The following is a 22,997-nucleotide window of genomic DNA, read 5'->3' on the forward strand; positions in this document are numbered from 1 at the left end:
TTCTTTCTTTCTTTCTCTCAACTTAGGCTTCATACCCAACATAGCCCAGTGCAGGGCTTGAATTCAGGACCCTGGGATTAAAACCTGAGCTGCCCAGTCACCCCTTTATTTACTTTTTTTTTTTAAGGATGAAGAGACTGGATTTCTACTTTAATGCCCTAAACCTGGTGTCTACCACATATTGCTGTATATCCTTGGGTGAGGCTGCTAACTTCTCTAAGACTGCGATGCCACTTTATTAAAATGAGGAAAATTACAGAAACAACAACAATCACAAACTAGATTATGGGGTTTTTGGAAAGACTTCTGTGAATATAATAATGTACCTAATACCTTTAGCACTTATTGCCCAGCACAGAGTGAACATCTAACAAGTATTGGCTGTATTATTATTGTTGTTGTTGTTGTTATTGCTGCTACTATTGTTTTGCTAGTGTAAAATTCCAGGGAAATGAGGTTTTAGTGGAAAAAAAAGACCATCTAAAGTTAAACTAGTCTATAAACATATTTCTTTCATTAGCACTCTAATGTGGGACACTTTCTCTTATTAACCATTGATTAGTCTCTTGGAAATACAGTAATTTTTACTTAGGCTTAGCTAGTTAGCTTTTAAATGATAAATATTTTATTTATGACCTTTTAGCATTAAACCGGTATATTGATCCGTTTCATCTCCATCTTTAGAAAAGCTCTTAGAAACATATTTGTAAAACACCTTATGGTAAAAGAATACTGATACTAAAATAGCTATTACATTTTTCTCTAGTGAAACAAAATTATATCTTTTTAACTCATGATTATAAATGTTGAAGGTAACTTGAAGGTATTTTTATGGAAAATCAAGTATTTCTTGTCATTGCAGAGGATAGAATGTATAGCAGATAGGCTTATGTAATAGATTTGTAATTTTCTTTTGAAAGTTATGGGATTTTTTAATTGGTGTAAGAATGTATTTAAATGATAATATTTTCTAACAGCTCATGAAGTTAGGTTATAATAACTATGACAGCCAAATTTTCTAATGTTTTTATTTTATTTTTATTTTTTCTGACACTTATTTACTCTGATGGGGAAATGAACTTACTTGTCTTTAGCTTTTTCACAAACAAAATCATGACTACATGTAAAATTATATCACTAGGTTTTTTGGGGGGACTAATGATTAATTTTTCAGTAACATACAGAAAACACTTTCTTTTTAAGTTAATTACAGTTTTAATTATTGAAATAATTGAAACTGAACATAGCAATCATTTAAAGGATTTTAAGTTCAACTTTTCATTTTTAGCTTTCCAGAGTATTTATACATATGCTTTACAATAAATGATATGTTATGATAATTTTTACAACTCCCTTACACAAGAAAACAATGTTATCAGCTCTACTTTACAGATAAGGAAACTGAGATCCAGAGAGTACTGTGGCTTAAATCATAGGATAACCCTTGAAATTAGGTCAGTACAAATTAAGACTATTTGACTTCAGGTTTATATTGTTTATACCTGTGTTAGATGTATTTTGTAGATCATCAAATAATCAAGAGAGGAATAACATAGTAAATAAATTAAAATGTATAGTTTTCTTACAGAAAATGTCTATTTTTTCCCCACACTGTTAGAGGAGGAAGAACTATTTAAATGATGTACAACAATATAAGTCATTTATTTATGTATTTTTGCTATTAGCTTTCTTTTTAGTGATCATTTTGTATTGCTCTTTGAAAAGGGGGATTTTATATTAGAATTTAATAAAAAATAAGAATTACAAAGTTTAAACACCTATTTTTTGGTATATATTTTATTATTGAAAGCAAATAGGAGAATCAGGCTGACTGAATTTGTATAATTTCCCTCCCACCTAACCTTCTATCCCATGAAATTTATAAATTGGCAAGCTGAACTAATACAAGTCCCCAACCTTTAAGCAATCATATCCTAAGTGAAATAAATACATAAAATCAAAGCATTAAAATAAGAAAAAAGAACTTCATTACAAATTTGTCACATTTATGTCTTCATGTTTCTGCTATAGAAATCAACTCACAACTAAAACACTGAATTAATTTTCCATGAAATTTATTACATTTGATAATACTAGTTTTTCAAAAATCTGTATACTATATTCATAAAAGCAGCCTTGTTTTTTGGCTCCTTAAATAGTTTAGCATTTTATTTATTTATTTTTCCAATGTGTACATATAATCATCTCCAAGTAGATTAATAATGAATTTCAGACTTGGAAAAGTAATAAAAACACGAAGAAAAAAAAATTTGTTTTTAATCTAATAGGTCCTAAAAATGGAGATTTCATTTTTCCTCCCAGAGTAGTGGTAGTTATTTCTGTAAGAGAGATTCCTAAATATCAGTAAGTAAACAGTGTATTAAAGACAAGAAGAGGGGTGCCTGGGTGCCTCAGTGGGTTAAAGCCTCTGCCTTCAGCTCAGGTCATGATCCCAAGGTCTTGGGATCAAGCTCAGCATTGGGCTCTCTGCTCAGCAGGGAGACTGCTTCCTCCTCTCTCTGCCTGTATCTCTGTCTACTTGTGATCTCTGTCAGTAAAATAAATAAATAAAATCTTTTAAAAAAATAAATAAAAAATAAAGACAAGAAGATATTCAAACCTTTTGGTGTTTCTCATAACATTTCTAGGTACTATATCCTCCAAAATCACAGTAGGTATACTTTTCTCCTGCTTAAACGTACTTTCTTCATCCTGCTCAGAGTAACACACTTTCAAACATCAGTTGGATCTATGGAAAATCTGGGTGTAAATCCATTCACATATATGTTGACATATATATGTCTTATCTGAAAAGAGGTGAAGCAAGTAGCTTTTTGCAGCTGGGTTCCATCTAAGCCATGATACCCAGCTACTTCAAAATCAGACATCTGGATTATCTAAAGACTTTGTGGCTGCATAGTTTAAAAAAAAAAAAAAGGACTATCAAACCATTTATGCTTCACAAACTTTCATTGAGTACCAGCCTAATTAGTGTAGAACTAAATGGGCTTCCTGTTATGTGCTAAAATCGAAATAATAAAAATTAACATAAATCTTTAGGTTTATACATTCTTTTAAGTCTTTTTTTACTTAAAAAATGCAAGTTCCTAAAATTTAATTTTATTCATTAATTTCCGAACAACACAGCCAACGAACAAAAGAGTAAGACTTTTATATTATCAAGTGCATACAGTGAATAGTAAGGGCTTTCACCAGGATAATGTTAATCTTGCATTATAGAAGGCACACACTAGGATAATGCATCCTTAAAAAAAAAGATATTACACTAATTTAAAAACCACCTACCATCCTTAAGGATTTCACACAGTTTGTCATTGTGTTATTAGATGAGCTATTTTCAAAAAATTATCTGTCACTTACAGACTTGGGAATTATCTTAAATTGGTAAATTAAATTTATGTTTTGTGATTTTCTCCTAGGATACCCCAAATTAACAAAGAATAAAAAAGTGTAGCAGAAGGGTGCCTGGACGGCTCAGTGGGTTAAGCCTCTGCCTTCTGCTCAGGTCATGATCTCAGGGTCCTGGGATTGAGTCCCACATGGGGCTCTCTGCTTAGCACAGAGCCTGCTTCCCTCTCTCTCTCTGCCTGTCTCTCTGCCTACTTGTGATCTCTGTCTGTCAAATAAATGAATAAAATCTTAAAAAAAAAAAAAAGTGTAGCAGAGAGAGCGAAAGTATAGGAATGAGACGAGGGTCTAGACTGGTTCAACAAAATAATTTCAAAAAAATTTTTTTAAAGTTATACAGGTTTTAATAAGTTTAACAAGTTTTAGTAAGTTTTGCAATTTCAAGAGAAATGTCTTATTATGCAATGATAAGGCTTTGTAATCCCTACTGGGAACACTGACTTGTTAAAGAGAACCAGATCATATGAGATTTGTCTTTGGACTTGATAGTCTTCTTTCATCTAAACTAAATGGGGAATCAGGCATGTGTAAATGTGATATTTATGTATTTTAGTCATTTAGAAAAAAATCATTCCAAACATTAGGAGAAGGAAGGGAAACATGAAGGGGGGGAGATCAAAGGGAGAGATGAACCATGGAGACCATGAAATCTGGGAAACAAACTGAGGGTTTTAGAGGGGAGAGGGGCAGGGTGTGTGAGCCTGGTGGAGAGTATTAAGGAGGGCACATATTGCATGGAGCACTGAGTGGTATACACAATGAATCATGGAACACTACTTCAAAAACTAATGATGTACTGTATAGTGAATAACATAACATAGTAAAAACATAGAAATAAATAAATAAATAAAAACAAAAATGTATGTATATTTGAAAAAAACATGATTTTCAGGTCAGCTTGGTAGACATAATCACAAATTTAAAAAGTAAGTTTTGATTTATTTATATTATAAAATTCGCTGTTAAAAGGGAAGTGTTAAAACCACAGATATTTCAGTCTGAACACAATATCTCACACTATTTCCATTTCTCCAAATACCACATTTCTCTCTGTGTCATGACCATGGGCCTCCTGCATTTATGGTGCCTGGTGTTCATTCTTGAGTTGATGGATCTATTCCATTTTAATTCATATTTAATTGCCCTGTTTGAAATAAAGGTTTGGACTTCTAAGGTTTCCAGTGTCTGGTTAATAACTGTATCAATTAGAAAGAAGGAGGACATTGTTACAAATTGCCTCAGCAAGGAGGATTAAAAATACCATTTTTCATTAATTTAAAAAATTTAAAAATCAAGCAGCAAATTCAAGAGCCACTGTAATTGGATTTTATATTCTTTGTACCCTCTAAGGTACTTTTATTATTGCTTCTGTATTGCGTACATCTAGAAAAAAATGGAGTGTACTCTCCTAAGATACATGTTTTTCATATAAATTATAAACAGGTAACTTTTATGACATATTTATACTTTGATAGACACAATGCAAAGCAATGTATTGTTCATATTTTGTGGTTCACTCACTGCATTAGCTATAACTAAATCATGATTACAATTTTATTCTGTTACATTATTGGTAAAATGTGGGTAAAATTCTCCTGTATCCTAGCTAAAATATTCTTTGAGAATCATATTATGAAAATAGTTTGGGAATTCCAAAGCACCATAAAAATGCATTATTATTTCATGTGTTATACTTACTACTTTATGCTCACTTTGTTTTAGTAACTTCTTATTTTTGTTTTTGTTTATAGTACTTTCTTTTAAAAAAAAAATAGAACTTTTCCACTTTTACCCACAACGTTCCTTGATTTTAGAAACTTAAACATTTCAATTTTGCTAACCTTTATGAACAATGATGCATAAAAATAATTGTAAATTCATATTTACATTTTACAAGTGAATTTTTATTATTGTTTTTGATAAATTATCTTTATTAAGGCCTAAGGTTTTAGATCATTTTCATTCTTAGACGTGCATTTCACTGTGACTAGAACTCAACATGGTTAAATATCATTCCTTTTTAAATTGTTATTCAAGTAGCAAGTTATCTTTCTGGCATTCCTATACTACGTTATGTCAAATGAAAATCTGTCTTGATCTTCGTAAGAGTAATGTTAAAATAAATGAAAGCAAAAGAATTATTAAAAATTCTCTTATTGTACTGACGGATGAAATTAACTTTTGCCTGGTTTGGGATAAAAATATATTCTTTTATTTTTATTTATTTATTTTTTTAAATTCCCTTCCGTAATTCACTTGCCTTCTTTATCTGATCATCAGATTTTTTTGTTGTTGCTGTGATCGTTATTGTTTCTTTTGTTGTTATAGTTATTTTGTGCATTTTAGACACATTTGTCTTCACTGAAATAAAAAATAAGATTGAAACTTTCAACAGATTATTTCTAAGTGAATCAAAACCTCCTCCCTAAAATAAAGACTGTACCTCTTTTGTGTTCTAACCTTTTCTCTGTCATATTTGGTTCCCTTTTAGACAGCGTCTAGTATTCATGAGATAATGAAATCATTTACATCATTCAGACTCCTGACAAAATGCACTTATTAGCAACTTTTTAAGTTCACTCGAGTTCTTATTATTCAGATATTTAACTGCTTAGTGAACTAGCTAAATGAAATCTGCGGATACAGCATGAATTTTCAGGCATGCACTTTCCTTCTCTTTTCTTTCTTTCTTTCTTTCTTTCTTTCTTTCTTTCTTTCTTTCTTTCCTTCCTTCCTTGCTTCCTTCCTTCTTAAGATTCTGTTTATTTTACAGAAAGAGACAGCAAGAGAAGGATGTGGGAGAGAGAGAAGCAGGCTTCCTGCTGAGCAGGGATCCTGATGTGGAACTAAATCCTAGGACCCTGGTATAATGACCAGAGCCAAAGGCAAGTGCTTAATGACTGAGCCACCCAGGAGTCCCTCAGGCATGCGGTTTTCAATGAACAATGTTAAGAAAAACAGTATGCAGTACTAGTAATATCTTGTATGGCTGTGAAAGAGCATTGTTACCAGGGAAAAGAAAACTGCAGAGTTTTTTTTTAGAAAGGATTGCATTTTGGGAAATGAATCTTAGGATTTTAAAATTCAAAATCTTGGAAAATATATATAAAAATGAAAAGTTATAGTTATAAGTATATAAATGTATGAAATTACACTATTTGTAAGTGTATTGTGACCAGTCTGACATATTTTTACTTTTTAGGATCACCTACAAGTCATTTGCTATGCATTAAAGGGGCATGTATTGAGTTTATGGGAGCTCTCTCAATAATTTAAAAACAAATTATAAAAGTTCATGTCAGAGATTAATACTTGATAATCCTTGATAATACTGTTTGTGAATCCACACATTAATTTAAAAGGGATATTTTCAGATTTAAAAATATATATATTTATTTATTTTAGAGAGAGCAGGAGGGACAGAGCATGTGGTGGGAGGGGAGAGGAATAGAGATTCCATGCTGAGCTTAGAGCCCAGTTCAGAGTTCCATCTTACAGCCCCGGGATCGTGACCTGAGCCAAAACCAAGACTTTTAACCTACTGTGCTACCCAGGTGCCCCTGAAATTTTCAGATTTTAATTATTGTAAGTAAAATTCAGCAATAATTTTTCAGTATTATTCAAGTATATTAACAAAGCATACTGTGGTTACATCTGTTTTAAGTCCTCAAGCTATTTTCAATACATTTTAATAAGGTGATCATGTTTTCTCTAGGTACACTCCGTTAAGCAATATTGAGGTAGATGGTTTCTTGCTTACTATGAAATTTCTTTGGAGGAGAGTGAAGTTGTATTATACATTACCTATTTCTTAGCACTGTGTCTCCATTTTTTTAGTTATTTTGATTCTCATGTTAAAATGTTCTTTACATGTATAACTATTTTTATGTATGTATATATATATGACATATATATTAACTAAATGATAATCCAAAATTTCCCTTCAAATCCTTCTCCCTACTAGGAAGTATTGTTTGGGAGAAAGTGAGTTAAGAGAGCAGGACACATAAACCAGACTTTTATTTATTTATTTATTTATTTATTTGTGTTTACTATTTGATTTGGGGCAAGATAATTAGCTAATTGATATTAGGTTTGATAATGGGAAGGAAATTGTAAACATGTATATTATATAAATGGTATTTATAATTATAAAACTCTATATACTTTCCTAAGAATGTCTTTTCCTATATAAGTTTGTTCATAAAGGCAAAATTATAAATTAACTGTCTTTTCAAAATATTTTCTAGTCCTTTGATATTATAGAAATATTTTTGCCCAAGGCTAAATTGGGCAAAAATACAGGACCATCCTTTATTCTAGCACAATTTTATTAAAAAACTTTATCAAACAGTTGTGAAGATCAAATATGAAAAAGGCAAACAATTCTCTACTCTGGGGACTCATATGAATTGGGAGAGATGAATAAGACATGTAACTTAGAAACTGAAATGCAGTGCAACTGTTTGCTTAACTCGTGGTAAAAATTAGTGTGGCCTGAGCAGATAGGTGGGAAAAGCATATAAATTAATAGTTAGTGGTCAAGCAAGACATGATAGAGAAGACAATGTTTGAAAAGTATTGAAGTATGAGAAACTTTCCAGGTGATGAAAGGAGTCTATTTCAGTCAGAACATGCTGTGAACAAACATGGAGATGTATGAAAATAAATGGCATGTTTTGACATTAGCATAGATAAACAAATATTAGAGGTGAGATATTGAGTATGATGGGTGCAGGTTGGAGTTAAGTGATAAAAGTGATCAAGTTAGTAAGAATGGACCCTGTAACCGAGTAGATAAACAAATCACCCAAACCAAAATTGACAACCACCACCACCACCACCAAAACCTCACAAGAATGACTTCCCAAAATATGGCAGAGAGTTCTTAGAGATACATAGGAAAGTAGACCCTGTTGCAAGGAGGGAGCTAGAGGAGGCCTGGGCTATGGCTGAGAATGTCTGGTCAGTCTTCCCTCTTTCCTATTCCATGCCCATTTCCATTATGCACCCAGGCTTGTTCATCCCTGCTTGATGTTTGAAGCAGTGAGGAAATAGACTCATCCTAGAACATGTGATTAGTGATTGACTCAAGATTAGATAATGAGGGTCCATTAATATATTTTAAAAAATAATATATTTTAAAATAATATAAAATAATATTATCATTCTCATAATATATATTTACAATTACATATAATTATTCTGTATACTTTTAAGTGGAATAACATTGCAAGTGGCTTATCACCTTCACACCATTTGTTTGTTTATTTTTACACTACAAAATCCCCGTTAAGGTTTTAGTATTTATCTTTTGGGAACAATTCCCTATAAAAAGGAACACTCAAAAATATAAAGTTATTATTGTTCCATGGGAGTGTTGATGGAAACCTGTTACACTCTCAGAAAAAGTTAAAATAATATATTTAACATAAGAAAAATAATGAAATAAAATGTGTTAATTTTTTTTAAAAAGTTGGCTAAACACTAATAGATAACAGCACTTTTTTGATAAATGTTTCAAATAACTGAAAACTTTAGAAATGAATATTTGTAAGTGTTTCACAAATCTGGTACAATGATAAACCATGAGAGATTGTGAAATACCTAAAGTCCTTGCACAACAGAATACCTATGCCCTTAACTACACTGACATTTCAAATTGCTAAGTGTACCTGTGTAGAAACCACTGACCCTTTCACAAAAAAATGAAAGAGATACAAAATATTTTATATGTCATATTTATTCAAACTTTTGAAATTTATTCTTATTTATTCACTGACTCCATACGTTTTCCATATGCAGTTTAAATTTTATGATATGTGTCCAGTTTTCTTTGGTGAAAGTGATTTAGGTATTTCTTGTAAGATAATGAAGGTTTGTATTGGCTTATAGGAAAAAAACCTTCCTAGACTGGAATGAATATGACCAAAATAGACATCAGCTAGTGTTGAAGAATTGAATAATTTAAATTTAGTCCCTTGGTTTAACCATAAACTGGCAAAATTCTTTTCTTTTTCTGTTAATATTAAAGGAATATTCTATAAATAGAAAATAGAATTCTTTGCACAAATGAAAAATACCTTTTTTCTAGTTCTTTTTTTTTTAAGATTTTATTAATTTGAGAGAAAGAGAGAGTGGGTGCCTTGGGTGGGGACAGAGAAAGAAAGACAAGCACATTCCCTACTGAGCACAGAGTCCCACAAGGGGCCTGACCTCAAGACCCTGAGACAAAATCAAGAGTTAGATGCTCTCCTGATGAAACCACCCAGGAACCCCCAAAATACCTTTTTTCTTAAACACTGTTTTACAAAATTGAATCATACCCATATAGGATTAAATTACAATTTATATTTTTATTTTTTTATTTTTTTATTTTTTAAAGATTTTATTTATTTATTTTACAGCGAGAAATCACAAGTAGATGGAGAGGCAGGCAGAGAGAGAGAGAGGGAAGCAGGCTCCTTGCTGAGCAGAGAGCCCGATGCGGGGCTCGATCCCAGGACCCTGAGATCATGACCTGAGCCGAAGGCAGCGGCTTAACCCACTGAGCCACCCAGGCGCCCCACAATTTATATTTTTAAATTGTTGAAACTCCAAACTGTTTAATCTATTATAAAATTATTAAGTCTACAAACCTTTGAATTTTATAAATATGTAAGACAATAGATGAAAAATGTGAATATATGGGTGGTATTATCTTCCAAAGAATTTATGACATTAGGTTTTGAAAAATTTTCAGTTTTAGACATTCACTGCATCGGGTCTTAGAGACTTCAATTTCTGCATTAGGGTTATAGATTTTAAAGAGTTACATTATTAAAATTAAACATCTAAACACATAAGACCACTTATAATGTATATTATTATATAGGGCATCTAAATAGTATATTGTATTGTATACTTCAACTCTAAAATAAGAGTGCAGATTTTCAATATATTTTAAAAATACATCTAAGGTATCCTTCCCTGGGCAAATGGATAAACTATGGTACATCCAGACAATGGAATATTATTCAGTGTGAAAAAGAAATGAGTCATCACATCATGAAAAACATGAAAGAACCTTCAATGCACATTATTAAGTGAAAAAAGCCAATGTGAAAAAGCCATGTAATATATGATTCCAACTATAGACATGATGGAAAAGGAGAAGATTTAGAGACTGTAAAAAAAGACCAGTGGTTGCCAGGAGTTAGGAGAGAAGGAGGGATGAATAGGCAGAACAGAGAGGATTTTTAGGGCAATGAAACTATTTTGTAAAATGATATGATGGTGGATAGATTTCATTATGCCTTCATCAAAACCCATATCATGTACAACATCAAGAGTAAATCCTAATACCAACTTTGGACTCTGAGTAAAAATGATGTCAGTGGTGTCAATCTAAATTGACCGATTGTAATAAATTTACCCTTCCCATGTTGATTATAGGGGGTGCTATACATGTATTGGGGCAGACATTATATAGGAACTCTGGACATTCCTCTCAATTTTGGTGTGAACCTGAAACTTCTCTAAAAGGTAAAGTCTATCTAAGAATGAGAAAAAATACAGAATTGTATTTTTAAAATCTTCCAGTAAATGGTTACATTGTCTGGGTCGACTGGGAATGTCTGTAAATTCGATAAACAATCTTTCACACCCTCTAATAATTTAAAAAAAAAATGGCATCCTCAGTGATGACTGACACACAGGAAAGTTATAAACATTTTTAGCTTTGTGGTTTGGTAGGAGGGGACCCACCAATGAATTAGACCACACTCTGCTGTAGAGAAATATTTCTATTCCCTTAAATAAACTTCCCTTCATGTCTGAGCCACCTGATGGAACAGTAAGTCTCTGGCTAGCATAGAAAAACGCCACAATATTTTTTTTCTGTTTTCCACCAATAAGCACTGCAAAGAGAATATTTTTCTTATCATTTTTGAAGAACATCAGAGTTTTGCATTTAACCCTCCATGTAACATATACTTCCAGTTTAGCCTGTGTGAAATTATATAGGAACAATAGCAAATTGAAAGTTGTTCATGCATTTCTCAAACAGAAATGCTAGTTTGAAGAGCTGATTTTTACTTTTGTTAACCTTATCTAAGCGGGAAAAAATATTCTCTATTTATTATAATATGAATTTTATATATTTTAATTATTTCTCTTTGTAATAATAAATGAGAAATCAGTAGAGAAGAAAGGATATAGCCATGATGCAAATTCTGATTCCAAGCTGTTTATTTTGATTTCTTAAAATGAAAGAGACAGATGCTGATATAAAACCATCTAGGTATTTTTTTATTAGCCAGTATGTAAAAATATTACTTCATACTATTAGAAAATGATCTTTCTATGAACAATGTAAAAAAGTAATTTTATAAGACGTTTTCAGAAAATGTGTAAAAATCATAAAGTGATTACTTTTAATTTGATATTCTTTTGGGGCTGTAAACTGAATGTAAGTTTATTACACTGATCATGGGAAAGTAGCTCTGTAGGAATTAAAGTGAGAAAGGTTATAACAAGAGCTGTTATAGTACCATGATTACTGGAAGGAACTGTGTCTGGTTAGTACATGGCCTTTCCTGAGCCACATTGATTTTTTATGAGGCAATCAAGAAGAAATCAAAGGAACTAGGTCAAAGACACAGGACCATATAAATTGTACACTAGGGATTGAGTTATGCCATCTCCGATTCAGTGTAATTTGATAAAACAAGATAGAAGGAATGCTGAGTCAATGACTAGTCATCATTGGGCTTCTCTGATCCTCAGTTTGTTGACATAATAAGATAACAGGATTGATTAGGATATTAGAATACATTTACTCAAATTTCTTTAGCTTTTTCACAGTGACCCCAAACAATGAAGTAATATATAGGTAACAGAGTAACATAAAGTCACCATGACATCACTCTACAAATATCCAAGGATTCCTAGATACTTCCCATTTGATACCAGCTCACTTTCAAAGGGTTTCAGGAAAAACAAAACCAAGAACAAAGAAAACTTAACTTTCTTACTCTCCCAATGTACAAAACTTTTGTAATTATTGAATCAATTGAAAGAATTTAAAAATTACAACAAAATACAGATATTACATCAACATTTTTTACTTCATAAAAACTAATTGAAATATATACAAATATGTTTTGATGGGAGATATATAGATTAAGATATACATTTGAGGGTGGGCTGTTGTGGATTAGGAACGATTGTGCCATAAAATAATGAAAATCTTAAAAGTGAACTTTTTCTCCTTTGTAAACTACTTATTTCATTATCTGACAATGCAGCACTTGATATAATTATTTAAGAGACTTCTGCATTCATACCTAAGTCAGCAATTTTTTACTTTATAAAAACCAATTGAATAATTTCCATATTAAAGAATTATCATTTGAACCCAGGTCCAGTACTAAAACAAAGAGAGAAATAAAATGTTTTATTAAGAGCCCTGGACCTGGATGCTAATTATGACTTTTTGTGTAAACTACTCAATTTCTTTAGGCCTCACTATTCTCCTCTAAAATATGGGAGAAATGATACTTCAGAGGGATTTTATGAGGAATGAAGGAAATATTCCACACAGGATGTACACATTAAGAAACAGAACTGAAGCTATCATTTTTGTTTCAAACCTTGTCCATGGTTGAGCAGCAAAACTTAGGAATTTTCTACAGTTTCATTCCATTGGTGCTTAAACTGAATTACAGTAATACATTGATCAAAGAGATTTGAAAAATCTCTTTAAGCATTTACATCTGCCTTTTTAAACTTTTGCTAGCAAAGGAAACTACTTAACAAAGCTTGCATTATTAAAATTATTTAGTTATTGAGATAGAATCTGACTATTTTGGTCTCCTACTTGTCACTGAAGTTTGTAAGAAGACTTTGGAACTAGTTTACTATGAAAGAAACATTATTTAGTAGTGTTTCTAAATTATTTTTGCAATATGAATCTTAATTATTTGTCCCAAATAGAAGTCACTCAATGATTGTATGTTTATTACACTGTGATATTGGATTTGATCAAGTTAGGAATGAAAACACACAACAAGGACAGAGAAGATTTGTACCAGTAATAAAGAAAACACATATAACAAAGCTTTTCCTCAGTTTTCTTTATTACAACAATGGAGACACAGAGGTACAGAAAATAAAATGACATTTAATTTACTATGAAACACATGCATAGGATTACACATAGTGCTGGATATTATGTTGAGGGTTTTAAATAAGAGATGATACTGAAGACAATACATTTATAACATACATTTTTTTCAAGAAAATAAGCCATGATGAAAGCAAATGCAATTAAAATGATCAGAAATTGTCACTTTAAAACACAAGTGTTATACATAAAATCAGTGAAAGATGTGAGATAAAATATTCTTAAAAAAGTTCATGAATCATGGAGATTACTTAAAACAGTAATTTTTAATTGCTTGCATTTAAAAAAAAGATTAACTAGGAGATTTATTTCATAGTGCCCATTTAGTACAAGTATATAGTAAAAATAAATATGGTATAATTAAGAAAAAGATGCTATCTCTTAATATTATGCAATGCTTATAAATATGTTACTTTGCATTTTCATTAGTTAAAATGGAATAATAAAGAATAAGTTAATTGAATTTGAACATATACAAGTTAAGAAACTTTACATTATAACTAAAAATACATTTAATTAATTCACACTTAAAATGAAATTTGAGTCTACTTGAATCAACCTTTCTTTAAAAATTAAGTAAAATAATAGTCTACCAACAGAGCTATAAGGACATCAGTTGCAGTTCAGATCAGCACAGATATAATAATAGAACTCTTGAACATATGTGTGTTCCTTAGCTGTTTCGATTTTTCTTTCAATTTAGGCTTTAAAATTAATTCATAGCGATAAAAGAAGAATGGATTACTATCAGAAAATCTTTATCTGGCTCATATTATGAAGATAATAAAACCAAAGGTATTTGGAAAACACAGCATTGATATCACACTCTTATCTCTGTCTTTACGGCAGAACAATTAAATTTAAGTTTACTGAAGTTGTTTGCCTTAGGTAATAATTGAGAAGCTGTCAAGATGCTATTATAACCTTTATGTATGTCATCAAGTTTTTAAGTACAATAAATTAAAAAGAGATAATACTACAGCTTTATATTTAAAAGTTAAAAAAAGTGGTAACTTTAAATGTTAACTCTACCCATTTAGATGGTAATACAGAAGAGATCAGGTTAAGGAGAGGTTAGAAAGATTTTTTTCCTTTAGTTAGGTCCTAAAATTTACTGTGGTAATACCTTCTGGATTCTAAGATAAACTATCAAGTATTAACAGTGATTAAATAATTCTCTTTATTATTTATGACATAATCAGCTGGGAATGGAATTTTTACCAATTTCAATGCATATTGAGATGATTTCAAGGGCAATTTGTAGAATATTTGCAGCTCCCATAATTTAAAGTATGCAAATTTGAGCTATCCCTTCAATGAATTAGTCTTTCTGAAGGTTTTAGGACATATATCCATAGCACAAATTGTAAGACTTTAAGATTTAACAGTGATTAATGAAAAAGAAATAGAAAAAATAAACCCTATTTATTCATGGGCAGAAATTGAGAGAAAGGGATGGAAGGCTGGAGGAGGTTGGGAAAGAGAGAGAAGAGCCCAGGAAGAGAGACAAAGAGGAATGGAAGGGAGAGAGAATATTAGAAAGAATAAATTGGAAGGAAGGAAGGAAGGAAAAAAGCTAATATAAGAGAGAACCTACTTAATTTGTACCTATTCAAAGGTTGTTTAAAGGATATTACACCTCACAGATTTGAGTCATAATAAAATACATTAAATGACACATGTGGATACAACCTTCATGATAAGTAAAATTATAATACATAAGGGCAAAAGAAAATTATAAATGACATTTAATTTAGGTAGCACTGTAACACACTATTTAAAGTTCTTAATGCAGTTAATGTCATAACCAAAAACAAACAGGTAGAAATTTTCTGATAATTTTACATGAGGAGAGAGATTGCCTAACTACTTCAAAACTGAAAGTGTTGTTACAAGTAACATGAGCTAACTCTTCTTGAAAACTAGACCTGATCATACTTAATGATTCTACTGTTGATATATAAATATCTATCTTAAATCACTAAAATCATTTGTAAATCTAAAATTTATTTTTCCATTCCCAGTTTAGGTATACCATATTAATAAATACAATAGTTTTCAGATGTCTAATAGAATTCATCCTGTCCCAAAAAAGATTAATTATTTCTTGCACACTCTTTTTTTTTGACTATAACTAAATAATCACAAATCCAAATGTTCTAAGTTGAAACTACTGTAGAATTTTCCTTATTTCAGTTTTAAATTAAATATGATAAGTCACCATTCTTACATGGAATATATTTCAGTTAAATTATAATGGCTTCCAAATTGACCTGAACTGTATAACTTATGAACTTCTGTGCATACTTGTATTTTTAATTCTTAATTTATTTCTTCTTTTTTTTTTTTAAAGCTTTTATTTATTTAGTTGTCAGACAGAGATCACAAGTAGGCAGAGAGGCAGGCAGAGAGAGGGGAAAGCAGGCTCCCTGCTGAGCAGAGAGCCCGATGCAGGGCTCAATTCCAGGACCCTGAGACCATGACCTGAGCCGAAGGCAGAGGCTTTAAACCACTGAGCCACCCAGGCGCCCCTTTAATTCTTAATTTTAAAAAACCTGTTGTATATTTAAATAGTGAAAACTATTTTCAATTAAGTTATTTATGCATGTATTCATTTTATATGTCTAATTGAAATTACATACATAAATTTTTAATCCAGTGTCTAAAATATATTTATTTATTTACTGTTTTGAAATACTTAAGATATTTTGGCTAAAGGAAAGAAATTTTTAAAAATATGCTCTAAGACATTTTAATCTTATCCACGTCTACCACAAATGAATATACATATGTTCGTTTGTGTCATGTTTTTGGAATAGTATGAATAGCATTTATAAAATGTCATTATTTTCAATGACTAATATGAGGAGAGAGGATGCAAAGGGGAAATTGACCTACGATTCTCCACACAAGAAGTTTGCTAGAAAAGAATTTTCTGCTACCTTCTAGCCATACTCAGTTAGCACATCTGGCACATGGTATAGGTGAGCCTTCTAGTGATTTGGTAAATAATTACAGAGTTTGGTTTGGAGTAGAGAAACCAGAAGCGTAAATAATAAAAGAAGAAAAGAAGACAAACCAGGCAAGAGCGAGGAGGAGAAAAAAGGAAATATCCATGATTATAGACGAAATTAATCCTGATCTGCACGTGGAATTGCAGCAATCATCCTCAAGCAAATCAACTAACTTAGTAACTGGTAGAGGATACTCAAATTTCTGGAATGATTTAACATTCAGAGATATGATCTACATATCTGCAGACACAGACACATTACATGTAATGGTTAACAGAAAACTCACCATAACACACAAGTTCATATTTTATACATCTTAGACACAGGATTTTATTTAAGAATTTATTGGTTGAAAAAAAAATCACTGGATGATATGAAGGAGAGACTTAAAAAAAGTTGAATTTTTATGTTTTGTTTACCAACAATCACATTCATTTATACCCACAGGTAGATACTAATTAGACTACACAGCAGGGTCCGATTACATGGTTGCATATAACAAAACTAAAACTCAGATAATAAAAATGATAATTTAGTAGCAAAACTTACATATTATTAAGATTTTTTAAAAATCTAAGAAGGTAATTTATAATCTCTAAGGTCTCAATTATCGAAACGTTATAGCTGTGCTGTTCAGAGTTTTGTGCTTTCCTATTTCTTGTAGAAATAAACCAAAGCACAGAACCTGTATTTTAAGATGTCTGAGGATCTATTTTCAAGAATTTACACATTTCTCAGCACTGCAAAAAAACTGTTCTTCTAAGCATAAACATTTGGTCAAGTGATACATTGCTTATTAATTTCAGGATAAAAAACTTGTTCTGTACTTAAGTGTTTATAAAAACTAAGTGAAGAATTTGTTAAATGTAAATAATTCTGTGAGACAATAAAATTTTCATTTGAGATTATTTTCTCAACTGTCAAAATATCACTTTAAGTACCATGTAAACCTGACTTTGAGTATTCCTCATATCACTGTTGGTGACCTTAAGTCATAGAATATTAAATTTTTAAAAATCAGCTATGTTATCTTATGAAATCCATATTCCATGTTCTCCACAAAAGCATTTTCTATCATATACTATGTCAAAATAATTTCTGCATAAATCTCGTGGAAGCCTTTGTCTTATTGGAAAGATTCAGGCAGGTTATAGTGAACAGGAAATAATAACAGGAGTTATTGGCACTCTTTTCTTTCCCAGCACTTTCTGGTTATTAGTAGCCAACCAGTCTACATATCCTCTCCAAATACAGACCTCCTGGAATATAACATGCACTTATAATTAGTTCTTTAATCAAAAAAAAAAAAAAAAAAAAGTTGGCTGCGGTAATTTTGTTTCATTTCATTTCATTTCTTTCTTTAAGAGAGAGAGAGAAAGAGAACACAAGTGGAGGGTGTGCAGAAGGAGAAGCAGGATTCCCACTGAGCAATGTGGGGTCAATGCCAGGACCCCAGGATCATAACCTGAGCTGAAGGGAGATGCTTAACTGACTAAGACACCCCTGCCATGGTGATTTTAAAAACAAAACATTCTCCATAAGCAGGTTAGAGTTCCATCGTGCTCAAGTCTAGGAGTCCCTTTGTCTCAGTAGAAGAAAAGGGAAGGAAATAGAAAAGTATTTAATCTGTGGACGGATTACTTTTGGAATATAAAGGGTCCATTGCTAGGTCAGAAGAAAGGACAGCAGTGCCTAGCAGAATTTAGAAAAGATAAAGAAAACAGACTACTAAGGAGAAGTCTAGCGTTATGTCTTATGTAATAGGATCCTGTAGCTTTTTTTTTTTTTTTTTTTTTAAAGAATAAGAAAATGCTTTCATGCAGCAAAATAAATAGTTTTTGATGAGGGACACTTTCAAAGCCCAGAATCCAATCATTTAATTTACCAGATTGGTATGGTCACTCTTGTGATATACATAAATCTGATTGTTTTCTAATTGTCCTGAATGAGTGTTAAGAATCATTTGAAGAATGTGTTTGAGAGTAAAAAGCACAAAACACTTTTCTTATTTCCTAATGAATGAAAATGTCAAAACTGAAATCATTACTCATGATACTCCCTCAAATCCAGCTTCCTTTGAAAAATGGAATGTAGCAACACCTCCTTCTCACCTCAAGTTCATCTTCTCTCAAGAAGTAGGTAAGAGAAGCTGATGCCCGTTCACAGTACAGTCCTTATCCAGTGAACAGGGTGCCACTTTTTAAACACATTAAAACTTAATTTATTATTTACTTTGGAACAACTGCAGTGAGATATTTTCACATAATAAAAAATGGATACTTTAAAATTGGTGTTCAAATTTAAAAGAAGAAATTCTTCCACTTTTATTCCTTATGACATTTTAGGTCATTAAAAGAAAAATAGGCAGCACAATAGGGGTACACATCTAATATAATAAAAGTTATCAGGGTTATGTTTTATATAAATGGTAAACACTATGAAGTTTTATAAATGTCCATAAAGTTAGAAACTTAAATTTTAAAGGATAACATTTTAAACCAACATAAAAGATCCACAATTCTACATAATAAAATTACTAATTGTACAATGTATGCTCATGGATATTGAATTATATTTGCAAAATAATCAAATAAAAGAGGTTAGATGCAGCAAATGCTTACGTTCCAAGTAAAAGTGACATGATATTTAACAAGGTCAACTTCAGAAATTAAAGGAAACTTTAGAATGAAGCAAATTATTCAGTGAACTGTATCCTGGAAAAAACAATCCTGATTCTCTTTCTTTCAGTGATTTTCTGACAAATTATCTACTTTAAAGTTTGACAATTTGGGGAAGGGAAAAATAGGCTAATTGTTCATGGGTGAAGATACATGCATAATTAGTTGGACCATAGAAAACCTTTTATCATAATTTCAGATTAGCCTTGTAAATTTGCAGGGCATAAAAGGAAATATCATATAACAACAACATTAAAACATCCAAGACAAACTTATGGCTAGAATGAAAGAAAACCCAGCAGCATTCAGCTGCCATGACTTGCTTCTGTTTTCACCTTTATTCGCTTCACAGCATTTATCTGCATGACGGAAATTGTTTTTGAAAACAGAGTAAGAGTAAAATAATTAAGGAAGAAAAGAGTAAGTTTACATATATGAAAGTAAAGAAAAAGAAAAAAGTGACAGTAGGAAAGAAAAAAAAAGAGAAAATAATTAATGCAAGATTTACACAAAGCCATTACAAATTACCTACAAAAAATTACTTTGATACAAGACAAAGAATGGTTAAATCTGTATAAAACATTTCTAAATAGTTGCCTCATATTAAATCATAGCTGAGCCTCAATATTAATACTCAATATTAATAATGTTTACTACACATAAATCAGACAGTAGTTCTGTCATTGATTCTTTAAATGTAGGCACCTTAATTATTCTCAAATGAAGATACAATTTATAACCGAGAAGGCATCTGCCATTTCACTGTGCTACTATACTGGTAAAATCACATTGCTACTGTAGATACGAACTCGTTTTATTCTGCAATGTTTACTGATAATACTTTTCGCTGCCATTGTATCTTAGAAGAAATATTTAATTAAAGTAGTTATATTTTAATAATGAATAAACTACCCAGAAATATCAATGAAAATTACATATTCACACAATGAAAACTGGCCATAAGAATAGAAGGAAGGAGTCCTGATCCAACTAACGAAAGGCAAACTCTAGACATGTCATTGTACCTCTTTATTTTATTTTTATTTTTTTTCTAAGATTGTATTTATTTATTTGATAGAGCAATCACAAGTAGGCAGAGAGGCAGGCAGAGAGAGGAAAGCAGGCTCCCTGCTGAGCAGAGAGCCAGGTTTAGGTCTTCATCCCAGGACCCTGAGATCATAACCTGAGCCAAAGCCGGAGACTTAACCCACTGAGCCACCCAGGCACCCCTGTCATTGTAAATCTTTAAAAATAACTTTGAAAACAAATAAATCATGAAAAACTATGTTGACTTTTTCATTATGTGCTAAATTCAAATAAATATTGTTTTGGGTGTAGTATTAACATTTAGCTTTGACTGAGATTTCCAGATAGTTAAAATAAAGTTCTTTCCAATTAACTAAAACTCAATTTCACCATTGTTTTAGAATTGTTCTTATTCATATTCTGAACAGATAATAAATTTAACTTTAAGAAGGCATTTTAGTATTTGCCATGCACTCGAATATATTGTTTTTTTGTTCATGTTGAGCTATTCAGAACTGTAAGAGTATAGTAGTATTGCTTAGAAATAGATGGAGTGTTATCAAAATTATTTCACTCTTCAGCTCATTAGAAGTATAATCAAAATAACCATGAAAAGACAAAAGAAAAAAAACCTGAAAAATTTTAACAGCATATTTAGTGGTGGTGATTCGTGTAATTCTTTCTTAGCTTCTTAAATTTGAGGAACTCCTATAGATGTATTATTACGTGCTTGAATTCATATGGTAGAATAGTTTTACCATCAGATCTCAACAATGTATGAATGGAATTCTTTGTCACCAAGTTATATTGATAGTGTTAAAATTAGACGTGTTCAATTCATAGTAACAAAAGGAGAGAAAGGAAGCAATTACTAAAAAATTTGTTGTTATTGTTTTTGTTAAAACAGACCGTTTTAAACCTGTCATAAACCAAAAGAAATAGTGGAATATGTTTTTCAAAATAAATTTATCATCAAGAAATTTTTAAAACATTAGATTATATTCAAACCACCAAAGTACTAGTGTTTTTAGCCACAAAGATTACAGAACAAATCCATAAAAGTCATTTTATCAGACTATTATTCCATAGATTTGTAATTATTTTATAAGAATTAATTTGGTGTGATGCACTAAACAATGAATCTTGGAACACTGAAAAAATAAAATAAAGTTTAAAAAAAAGAATTTTAAAATAAAGTTAAATAGAATTTGTTATAACTGTTCAATATTCTAATTGTTTATAAATAAAGTGAGATGGCATTATGCTTTTATGAATATTCCAAAAAAGAACAGGATTGTGATTTTGCACTCCAGTTTTATGTAACTCAAGAAACACATCTTTCAAAATAAACACATATTTAATAAAAGAAAATGAGAAAATACTATTCATCATGAAGTACTTTTTAAATTGGAATAATAAACTATGGAGAAGTGTGGTATCCTCTAATACACATACAAAGAAAAGCCAGTATTGTCAATAATATATCGTGTATATGTGTGTGTGTGTGCATGTGTATGTATATAATGTAATATATATATATATGTATGTAATGTAATCTATGAATGTAAGGTGAGCATATTGTTAAAAAAATAGTTCTTCAGTCCAATGATTACATGTATTCCATATTTAGCCTATTGCTTACAAGGGTTAAATATATTAAATGCACATAAGCAATGGCTTTTTAATTTCAAAAGTCCATAAACTTATTTAGACAGTTTACAAGGCATGCTACCAAAAATGAATGAAAACTAAATTAACTTGTAAAGTTCACATCTTCTAAGACTAGAATAAAAAGACTTAAGACCTGCTAGCTTATTATAGATAACTTATTTCAGATATGAGTGAATTTATAATATTTACTTTAAAATGGAATAAGAAATCATACAAGAGTAGTTTTGATGAAAACATATACAGATTATTTTCCTTATTTTATCAGTATATAATTTTAACTCTGTAGGATATCATGGACATAAAGGCTCCCAAATTCACCATCACCCATCACAGCCCTTAAAACTGCCCCAAGAAACCTCTAGAGCCAAACAGAACAATGCTTAAACTATAAAGGCATATCTTTAATGTGGCTTTCCATGAGGCTTGAGTAGCCAGTGGATTGAGGATTTGAGTCTGTGGCTACAGTTAATTAACATTATTTTGTAACATTTTTATAAATAATCTTTTCTTCTTTCCCCTTGTCTAGGAGGCTGCTATTGCTTTGTATCAGCCACCCAGTTTAGAGAGGAGGAATTTCTTCTCCTACCTTCTCAGATAGCTTTTTCTGACTTCTTGACTGCATGATCAGCTACAAAACACACTCCAGCATTTTTCATCCTAAAAGTCTTTCTAACACTGTTTCTTTTCTTTCTTTCTTTTTTTTTTTTTAACTCATAGAAAACCTTCTTAAAAGCATTAAATAAACATGGAATCTAAACCTCCTCACCTCACATAAAATCCTCAGCCCACTCCTACCTAATTTCTCTCTCAGCCACTTCAGCAAAGTTGTATGTATGAAGGACACTTCACATCCCTTTCCATTGAGTTCCGCTGACCTCTTCAGCAGCATCTGAAGTGGCATATGTGATTTACAGCTTTTCTTCCTGAAAGATGATTCTTTCTTAACTTCCAAGACACTACTGTCTTCTCTTTTGCCAGGAACTCTACATCTTTGTCTCAGAGGGCGAGGGTAGG

The 22,997-nt window shown here is 31.2% G+C and overlaps 1 protein-coding gene across 2 annotated transcripts in view; it reads right to left on the reverse strand.

Moving 5' to 3' along the window:
- NCAM2 (neural cell adhesion molecule 2) overlaps positions 1–22,997 on the reverse strand; it is a 513,251-nt gene that overhangs the window by 16,918 nt on the left and 473,336 nt on the right. Inside the window, exon 16 of one of the 2 annotated variants that reach the window (XM_082742469.1) lies at positions 19,456–19,645. The exons of the other annotated variant lie outside the window; for it this stretch is intronic. Coding sequence (XP_082598595.1) covers positions 19,539–19,645 — 107 coding nt within the window. The 3' untranslated portion in view covers positions 19,456–19,538. Of the gene's footprint in view, positions 1–19,455; positions 19,646–22,997 lie in introns of those variants that run through there. 2 annotated transcript variants of the gene reach the window in all.

This window comes from Mustela nivalis (genome assembly GCF_964662115.1).
Source record: "Mustela nivalis genome assembly, chromosome: 1".
Classification (NCBI taxonomy): Eukaryota; Metazoa; Chordata; class Mammalia; order Carnivora; family Mustelidae; genus Mustela; species Mustela nivalis.